Genomic DNA, 10,458 nt, shown 5'->3' on the forward strand with positions numbered 1-10,458 from the left:
TATTGTCAGTTGTCAGCAGTTGCCCATAATCTTCGGATACATAAAGCAGTAATAAAGCCTACTGGGTATTGGGTATTCTCTTTTTTTGTCCCCCACCATGATATACATGGAAAGAAGGCTCCACCAGAGCCATGCCTGGGCACTCCCTGGTGCTTTCCAGGGTTTTTTAGGCAGGTGTGAGGATAGCTTTATTGTCAGCAGTTCACGTTTGCCCATAATCTTCGGATACATAAAGCAGTAATAAAGCCTACTGGGTATTCTCTCTCCTCTTTTTTTGTCCCCCACCATGATATACATGGAAAGAACTGCTGTGTGCAAATCGTATGTTGCTTAAAGAAAGCGAGTGCCTGTGTTAGTATACAGTTATGAAGTACAGTAGAAAAAAGATGGGAGAAGACATTATTTTTTCTGGAGTCCGTCTGCACCATCCAATGTCTGACCACTTGTCTCACAACACAATCTCCTGTAGGGTTGCACAGAGGATTTGACAGCTGAATTTGGGCTATAATTAATGCTTGCCTTCTCTTTAACTTGAGAAGCTGTATACCATCACAAATCTTAATTTCCACAAGAACTCATCATTTCTAAACTCTCTCTCTCTTTGCTTTCCTCTGCAATGTAATGACCCCAGCCTGTTTTCCTTTGGAGGGTGTACCTCTACTTTTTTATTACATTGAGAATAATTCAGTGGTGAGACAGAATTAAAGCTGTCACTAACTTTCATGCCTGTTATAGACCGTGCATTGCTATTTAATCGAATGTCCCCTGGTTTTGGTAATCTCCTTGTTGATATATCAGCTCTCCTTTTGCCAGATCAGTATTAAACATTCGGCTAAAGCTGAATCTGTGGCAGTGGGAATTTTATTGGCATGAGGAGTGTTGTCATGCTGGATGTGTTTTGGCTCTGAATGTAAAGGTACAAAGTTATAGTAACAACTCCCAAGTCTTCTCACCCTCATTACGAAACTAAAAGCTGTGTGAAATAAATTGTAAAAGCAAACCTGTTTTTTCAAAGGAAATGTGTAATGGATATAAAAGCGTGAATGTTTCAATTAGAGCTAATGAGTGCAATTTCTCACCTACCTGTGCTTTTCTTTGTTTTTCAGCTCATGGGGCATTCTGAATGGGATCACAAACGAGGACCCAGAGGCTCACAGGTCAGTTGCTCAGTATTTTGTGTTTGGTTTTGGCTTTTTGTAAGTTTGAGGTATTCAAGCAAGTTTTCCATCTGAGATTGGCAAAGTTGTTCATTTTGTTAATAACTGCAGGATTGAATCAATGGAAAAAAGCATAAAACCGTGACAGCTTTCATTAATATAATTTTTGAGCTGTAATCCAAACAGTTGATCCAGACAGAGCTGAGTCATGCAACAGAAAGTTTCTTTCAGTAGCAGAAGGATGGATTAGATGTATTGAGAAAGCATTTCTTACTCAGCTGTGTCCATCAGGATATCAAAGGAATGCAATTTCAAATAATGTGTGTATGTTTTGTGGTGGGTTTTTTTTTTTTTTTAAAACCTGACAAACTTGTAAAACTTGGATGGCCCTCTCACCTTGTTCAATAATAAAAGGATTAGTGGTGTTAGAACTGTGTGGGGAGGTGCAGGAAAGCCCTGTGTAGCTACTGGTTTGCTCTTGACACATCATTGAAAGGAAGTTATGCTAGTAGTGTTAATGGTATCATGCTCATACATTTTTAAATTATCTGTACAATTACAGTTGCTGCAAAGGAGACATTGTTACCAATATTGATGTTCAAGAATTTTCCTGCTTGGGTAAAGCAGTCTTTCCCATCTGGTATTGAAATTGTATAAATACATTGTTAGGGCTCCAGTATTTTGGAATTGCTTTTCCTTCAGGTGAAGGATTTTTATATGAATATGAACATCTATGTCTAAACCTATAATAAACAGGCTCTGCTGCTGTGGAGCTACATGTTTGCAACCTTAATCTCAGTAGGGTAGTTCCTAGCCTAACCTTCATAATGCCCCTTGCAAAAATCACTGGAGTACCTGCCTTTTTAATGAGAAAATATCATATGTTAATCAGGAAGCTGCTACTTTTAATAGACAAGATTTTCTATTTTTAATGCAAGATTCATTTACTAAGTTTGCTTTTTTGCCCTTGCTGTTGCAGAATTCTACATGTTTTTCTGGTTTTCTAAGCTTCTGTCTTGCATCTCATTTCAAAACCATCTTGAAATTTGCAGGAAATTCAGTATTTCATTCAACAGTTTAAGATGGGTTGCAGACCTGATTTTTTCAGGTGACAGTCTGTCATTTAAAAAAGATAAAAAAACCAGAAAGCAAGCTAGTTTTCAGTGGAAACTCAGGAATTTCAGAAATCTGGGAAATCCTATCCAGTAAGATGAGACCTGTTCAGTACGTAATCACCCCTGCCTCATCTGATGTGCTAGTTGATCGTGTTGTGTTCTTCTGGTCCAAAGAGTGGACGGTAAATTGGACTCCTCTAAACTACTGTTGAGAGGAAGGCAGTCACTTGAAGGACTCTTAAGGTGACTTAGACTTCTTAAACTTTTCTAGCATTATTGCAAATCTTCATCTAATTTTTGTATGCATATGAAAATATGGGTAGTCTTTTGTATGCTCTGAACCATGCCCTACAGTCCTAATGCTTTGCCTATGGCAGTGAAATATTTAGAGACTGATGACTGGAGTGCATGTGAAGTCTGCGCTGGTGTTGCGTCAGAGGCGGAGACCTAAGTCCTGTCTAAGTCCTCATGCCTGATACATCCTGTTGGCTATGTGCCTCCGTGCTTGAAGGATTTTTTGTTGGTGGTGAGACATTTTTGAAGGTTTACAGCTAGTCGGTTAGAAACGTTAGAGAAAGGGATTTAGGTGGAAGGTAAGTGGTATCAATCTGGTCCAAATAGATTTTAAATTAAAAGGTAAGACGGATCGAGTTGACTATGAAAAATTTATCTTGCGGCAAGAAATTGGACTTGGGCTGTTTAATAGATCCCTTTTGAGTTTTCTGAAAACGTGAACTCACAGGATGAAATAGTTCCCAAAGAATTTTTTAATTATTTGTTCTCGTGAGGCTATGGTTTCTTCCAAGGAGGGTTCCAGAGAAATTAATGTATTGCCTGGTTTCTCTCTTTCACCCCTTCCTGAGAATAAGGAGGGCTTGCATGGCATGGCCTAATTTCAGAGGAAGAGGTCTCGTGGACATTAACTCAGTTGCTGCAAAGGCCCATCTATATGGAGTGCAAGTAAAACCATTTGTTGGGTACTGTTTGGGAAGGTTGTACTTGGGCACAATGAGATAACTAGTTACTAAACATATAGATGAAGTTCTCTGGGTTTCAGTAGAGGCTGAGAAGGAGATAACTGTGAGAAGATAACTCTATATAAATTCAAAAATTTTCTCTATCTTTCTGAGAGAAGTTTTGTTCCTCCCTTGTGTGATAAATAGATTTTAAATTAAAAGGTAAGACGGATCGAGTTGACTATGAAAAATTTATCTTGCGGCAAGAAATTGGACTTGGGCTGTTTAATAGATCCCTTTTGAGTTTTCTGAAAACGTGAACTCACAGGATGAAATAGTTCCCAAAGAATTTTTTAATTATTTGTTCTCGTGAGGCTATGGTTTCTTCCAAGGAGGGTTCCAGAGAAATTAATGTATTGCCTGGTTTCTCTCTTTCACCCCTTCCTGAGAATAAGGAGGGCTTGCATGGCATGGCCTAATTTCAGAGGAAGAGGTCTCGTGGACATTAACTCAGTTGCTGCAAAGGCCCATCTATATGGAGTGCAAGTAAAACCATTTGTTGGGTACTGTTTGGGAAGGTTGTACTTGGGCACAATGAGATAACTAGTTACTAAACATATAGATGAAGTTCTCTGGGTTTCAGTAGAGGCTGAGAAGGAGATAACTGTGAGAAGATAACTCTATATAAATTTAAAAATTTTCTCTATCTTTCTGAGAATGGTTTTGTTCCTCCCTTGTGTGATGTTTTAGGTACTCCACCACCATGTCATATTTAAAAAAAAAAAGGGGGTGAGGAGAAGTTCAGTGGAATTCTCTGCAGGTCAGCCTGCAGTCGTTTGAACCTTTCCTGAAGGATATTGTTAATTGTTAAAAACATTATTCTAGAAAACTCTGTATCAGATTTTCATGTAGAAGACTCCTGCTGATTATTTTTTTTCTTAGGCAGAATGTCTTTTAATTTTATTTTTTTAACAAAATAAGCAAAAATACTTCACCCCCAAGAGTGCGTTCCTTCAAAACAGGACAAAATCTCCATATGTAGGGTTTCCTTGACAGAGCAGTGAGGTTTTTCCTTCTAAATCCATCTGAAAAGAAGTGCATAGTTTTAATCAATTGCATCCTATAAGCACTCTTTATTTCGTTTGTGCTGTGTATAGGTGTTCTGCAAAGCTTCTAGGAAGCTACTTGTTATAAATCTTGGAAGAACTTTGTAAAACTAACAATGAATATGTACCACAGAAATGTTAAAGGATCTTGAATAGGGTGGGAAAAGAAAATGACCCAAGCTCTCTGATTACCGTTTAGTATCCTAGTGCCCAGTCGCAAGAAACAAGGAAGAAAAGTTTCATTAGGTGGAAGAAAATAAGCCTCAGTTATTCCACTGTAGCCTCAGACTCTCTCTTTCACATGGCTCTGAAAACTGTCTTTGATAGGAATAGCGTTAAACCTAATTTAACCAGTTCCTTGAAAGGTTAGGAGAAATTTAGGAGGTTCCGATTTTTGCATGTAATATAAAAGACCTGTTTTATCCTTTTGTGATTCAGTTGTATTGTTGCCAATTTGTGTCCTTAATAAATGTGCCCTTTGTTAAACAAGATCTTGCTTAAAAATTAAGATGAGTAGTCTGTTAGGTATACTGCTACTTCAAATCTAACGCATCAGGTGTTTAAAGATGGACTGGCAATTGCCCGCAGGATCTGCCCCAGGGTTGCTTACAGCGTTTCCCTAGGTCTGTGGGGCTTTCCTCCAGCAGAGAGATGGGACTTGGGGGGAGAGGTCTTTCCTGGCCAGTGGTAGCCTGCGCTGCTCGGGCAAGCAGCGAGAGAGAAGGAAGGGGTTTAGGCTTATGTTATTGGGAGTCTTCCATGATCTTTTAATTCTTACGGAGTAAAGTGAAGAAAGTGGGAAGACAGATCTTAGGAAGCCAGCTGCGTGTGTGAATGTTAGCAATGTCACTTGTGAGAAAGGGAAGTGGAACCACTGGTTTACCATAATATAAAACTAAAATCCACATATAAACTCATAAAATTATTCTACCAAGACTCATTAAACAAAACTCTGATTCTGTTAGGATTTTTTTAAGCACTAGTAGGTTTTCTATGGTGTGTGCTGAAACATGAGAGGAAACTACTACAGTGCATCTCATACTTCTTAATGACCCACTTGGAAAATATGTTCCTTTTCTGCATGTGGGAGTTAAATGCAAAGTGATGTAGTTACAGGTAGAGATGGATGTCAAATGAAATACACTGAGACTTATGGGAATTTCTGTTTGCAGGAGTTTGTCTCCTGATAAGCATCTGCAATTCAATAGAATGTAAATGGGACAAGTAAAAAGCTGTCTTTACAATATTTAACTTGCTCCTGGCTTCCACACCAACACCGCATTCACTTCTTTATAGATTACACACATATATATGTATATGTATGTGTGTATGTTGTAGGATTCCTTTTCTTTTAGAATAATTACACTATTAAGGCTGCTGTAATTAGAGTGAATTATAGGTTGCCTTACAAAGAGCAATGAGTTCCTGGCTACCTACTTCTTTTTTTTTTTTCCCCCCTTCTTTTTTTGATCTCTGAAGATAACACTTCCTGCTGTAAATGCTTCATGCAGAGAACTTACTCTCTGGATTTGAAATCATGCAGAAAGTGCAAAGTGAATTTCATTATGTTCCATATTTAATTTTTAAAATTGATACAGGTTAGGATTTAGGCATGAAACTTCGAAATTGAGTCCCAAGTTGAAGAAATTCCTAAATGTTCAGGAATGTTTAACCCACCTAAAGAAATCTCTCTCTCTCAAATATACACGTGCAGTCTGTTAAACCACATCAGCTCACTCATGTGAGGGGTAAATATTCATACCCATTTCTAGTATCAATACATGCTACAAGAAAACGTGACTAGCAGAATTCATCCTTGGCATATTATCCCTCTGCAGAAAAAATATGCAAACTGTATTTTAATTATTCTACTAAAACATAATACTTGCTACTCATAAGATATTTCAGGTGGTAGCCACGACACGCTTCATGTACACGTTTTTACGAGGGACCTTCAATGTGTGGGAGTTATTTGTTGCTCTGTCATCAAGACTTGTTTGGCTTGCTGAAGATGTAGGCGTAGCCCCAGGAGTCAGTGGAATCGAGCAATCGTTCCTCCAACATTATAAAATGATGATAAATGGGAGAGAAATGCAGAGGTCCAGTGTTTTTAATTCTCTTTAAATATAAAAGCTCTCAATTATATATCTGAGGTGCTGCATTTTACCCCTCCAGTTCCTAAGCAACAGCTATTTTCAGATTGAGTGCGTCTGGTGTTGTCTACCTACTTCATGCTTTTGTGAGGTAATTCGTCAGTGAAAGCTAGGCTTTTCACTATCTCGCCCGATTCCCTTTGTCGTGGCACTATAAGGAAACGGATGCTTTAGAGAAACGGGAGAAGCTTCGGTGTAATCGGTCTCAACCTTGCAGCTTGCAAAAACTTGTGTACATCAGGGAGCTCTGCCGTCTACAGCAATGAAGAACAGGAGTCAGAAATAAGGTTCTCGACACTGGTTTGGGAGAAGCCTTTTTCTCGAGTGTGGAAAAACCTCTAGAGCAGATTCAAAATCATGAGCCGGAAATCTCTGTACTTGCTGAAGCGTAGATGGGAGTCAATTCCCGCTACTGATCAGGTACTGTGCTCTGGTGAATCTGTTGTGTCACTGTCTTCCCTTGCAATGCCACTGTAAAGAGATTTACGGTGATTTAACGGTGGTGGTTGGGGTCCTCTGCATACAGTGAGAACCAGCTGATCATTACTTGTCGTTTCTGTGATGAATAGTGCAAAATGTTGGTAAAGCCGATTTTGCAAGAGCTTGTGCTTGTGAATGTGGAGGTGCCATGACAGCCCACTAATGCAGACTTAAGGAACTGACAGAATCTCCCTGTATCAAAAATGAGACTTTTCTAAAGGTTTTAGGACTATTTTAAACAGAGTGGCTAAAGGAAAGTGTAGTCTACTGCTGATGGGTTCCTCGGTGCGTGTCTTTGTTGCAGTTCATATGTTACATGTATGTATGTATGTATGAAATCACTGATTACAACGTAGATGCAATGCATTGGCAGAACCTCAGCTTTTTCAGCATCATCTTGGTTGATGCGTCATTTCAAGTATGTTAACAAGGATGAGACTAAAGCAGATGTAAATTATATAGACCAGATGTAACATAAAAATTGTGGGATGCTGTTTGGAGCAAGGATCGTCACCATAAGTAGGACTAAGATGTGATGAATGGGACTACGATTAGTACCTTTCCTGCTTCTTGCTCCAGGCACTCCAGGGTTCTGTGAAATTTTTTTCAATATCTTACTTGGGATGTAAAGACACTAAAAGAAATAATTCTAGAAATAATATTGAAAGGAAAATGGAGGTAGTAGCTTATTACATGTTTCAAGTCAGTTTTCTGTTTATAAAGCAGTTGACTATGAAGGGGTGCCTTTATCAATGGGAAAGAGGCAATGTGGGAGAAAATTCTTCAACAGAAGGAAGGATGGACTACAGAAATACTTCCCAGTTTTTGAGAAGGATCCTCCTGTACCCTTTTCATTGAGAGGGGGAAGGGAAGGGCAGATTACATGCCATATTTTATAGAGTTGTAGATTTTTAAAGCTCAGTTGGACCACTGTGAACATCTAGAGATCTCAGACATATTACTAGTCAAAAAATATCATGCTGTCATATCCTGTCACATCAGACCTATGTTTTCTGGTTGAATAAGAATATGCTTTTTAAATATATCCAGTCATAATTTAAAGGCTTCAAGTGAATAACAATCCACCATATTCTCTGATAAAAGTTTTTCTATTTTTTCAATGTTGTCTTTTTTTAACATAATGTCTTTTTGTTTGACTTTTTCTAATTTAAATCTCCCACCATATCAATTTGCTACACATTTGAATGCCAAACTTAATTATTTTTTTTTTCCTGAACAGATACCTAGATTATTATTCTGCTTTGGTTTGCTATCATTTCAACTAGCTGAAATACTAAATTTCAAAGGAATCAGATTCTCTGGTAACTCACAATAAAAAATTCACAATAAAAATAATAAGGCATTGTTGATGAATACAATTTCTTTGTATTGAAATTTAATTTAATTGATCCAGTTCAATCGGGCATTCTTAAATCTCCGGGTAGAAGAGGGGTAAAGAAATGCTCTGTTATGAAGTGAGTCATTTGTCATCTTGTTTCTGTTAAGAAGATGTAGGGAGACTAGTGTCGTTTCAAAGGAAAGCTGTAGTTCAGCCTCTTGGCTTCCTTCTTCCTCTGACACAAATGCAAATCCTTGGCTTATTATGAACAAATATTTGACCAGTAAGGGATCCCTGTTGTTGCATTTAGATTGCTAACCAGTTCACTTTTCCAGTGTTGCCTTTTCCTTTTAATCACTCTAACCCTGATGCTGCATTGCATCATACTGTGTTACAGTATGATGTATCTGGGAAAAATAAGTATTCCTTACCTAGGTGTGAGGTGTGCTTGACTGCACTGAGCTGTGTATCCTTTCCATCATCAGCCCCTCAACGCCTCTGGAGGGTTTTAAAAGAGAAAAGGAAATTTCCCTGACCCATCTACCACTTTGGGAGAAGTGAGACTTCGTAAGCGATGCATGTAGATGGAGTTGACTTGAGCGTAGCGTGAATCTGTAAGGACTGTTCGAAGGTAAACTAAGGGAGGGAAGGTGATGTTCAGCTTCAAACACATAGATATTTCTCTGGCTGTTCGTACTGTTCCTTACGTTGGGTGGCACAGGTGGAGTGGGGCTGCTCTGCTTGTTCTCCCCCTTGCTCGACAGTGCCTCACAGGAAAATGCAGTTACTGTGCAAGATGGCAACCACAACGAGGCAACTTCTTGAGCTGATCGTGTTCATAGGATCGTATAAAAATAATAGCTCTGCCTTTTGGTGCAACTTCATTATTTAGTCCTTAAAGCGATGCAGCAGCTTACGATGTTCTAGGCTAACTTTGAGGAAATGATAGTATATTTTGATAGATAAGTAGTAACATTGTAGGTTATTTCTCTATTCAGAGAAGATGAAAGATATTTATGTTAACAAATGATAAAACCTCTCCAGACTGGTTTACTGTATTACCAAGTTTTTTTTAAAAGACTAAAGGAAAGAAATAAAATGGAATTCTGAAAGTGGGATTTTTGGCTTGATCTTGTTTCTAGTTTAAAATAATGTAACAGATCTGACTTTTAAGGACATAGGAGCTGTAAGTCCACAGTGAAGTCTGATACTCTATTTGAACATACTTTGTATCTTTTAACAGTCATTAAGTGATTTTTATTCCTCATCTTACATACTTTACATCAAATCGAATGAAACCCAGAACCGTGAGCAGACTGAGAAGTAGGGGTAGAGAAAAAATCTTACGCTCACAGACACTACAGCACAGAAGTCTCTGTGGTTTCTGGGGTCTGGTATGACAAGGGAATTTTTTGGTTGGTTGTTGGCTTTTTGTGTGTGTGAAAGAGTGAGGAAAGTGGGTTTGAGTGTGAACCCTGAATTAGATCTTTTTGGTTTTGGTTGATGAGAAACATCTTACCTAGCTATACATTTTTATATGTGGGAGAGCCTGATCCTGGGGGTGTTTTGCATGGGTAAATTTAAGCAAAATAGTGATGAATTATTTGTTATATATTAGCCTCTATTCAACAAACTGTAGTATCTCTTAGTGCCTGAATCTTGAATGTCTTTGTATCTCTCAATAATTTCACAAGAAACTACCTTTATAGATCAGATCTAAGGAAGAATTTATGAATGCTTCTCTTTCTTGTCCATGCAGCATTTTGGATTGCCTGAAAGTCTGTCTTGAAGTTTCAGTGCAGGTTTTCGGGTAAATTTCTCTGTTGGTTTTATTTGGTGTATGTGCCTGAGGATCTTGTTTCTTGGACCGATCCTAATTTTTTATCCCTGATAGCTACAACTGAGAATGATTTCACTGAATGGATATGCATTTAAAATGCTGTGGTAACCAAATGAGCCAAAGGTGATGAGGTGTTAAATATTTGCTGTAAGGATGTTGAGTATTAATTTCCCTCTGCCTGAGAAGGACTTGGGGGTACTGGTGGATGAAAGGCGGGACGTGAGCCAGCAATGTGCACTCACAGCCCAGAAGGCCGATCTTATCCTGGGCTGCATCAAAAGCAGCATGGCCAGCAGGTCGAGGGAGGCGATT

The 10,458-nt window shown here is 38.6% G+C and overlaps 1 protein-coding gene across 1 annotated transcript in view; it reads left to right on the forward strand.

Annotated features, from left to right (window-relative positions):
* The first annotated feature begins 1,109 nt into the window (after window positions 1-1,109).
* PDE3A (phosphodiesterase 3A) overlaps window positions 1,110-10,458 on the forward strand; it is a 98,274-nt gene continuing 88,925 nt past the window's right edge. The window contains 1 exon segment of the mRNA XM_009278998.1: window positions 1,110-1,157. Within this exon segment, the coding sequence (XP_009277273.1) occupies window positions 1,110-1,157 (48 nt within the window).

Source organism: Aptenodytes forsteri, unplaced genomic scaffold (assembly GCF_000699145.1).
Source record: "Aptenodytes forsteri isolate BGI_AS27 unplaced genomic scaffold, ASM69914v1 Scaffold241, whole genome shotgun sequence".
NCBI lineage: Eukaryota > Metazoa > Chordata > Aves > Sphenisciformes > Spheniscidae > Aptenodytes > Aptenodytes forsteri.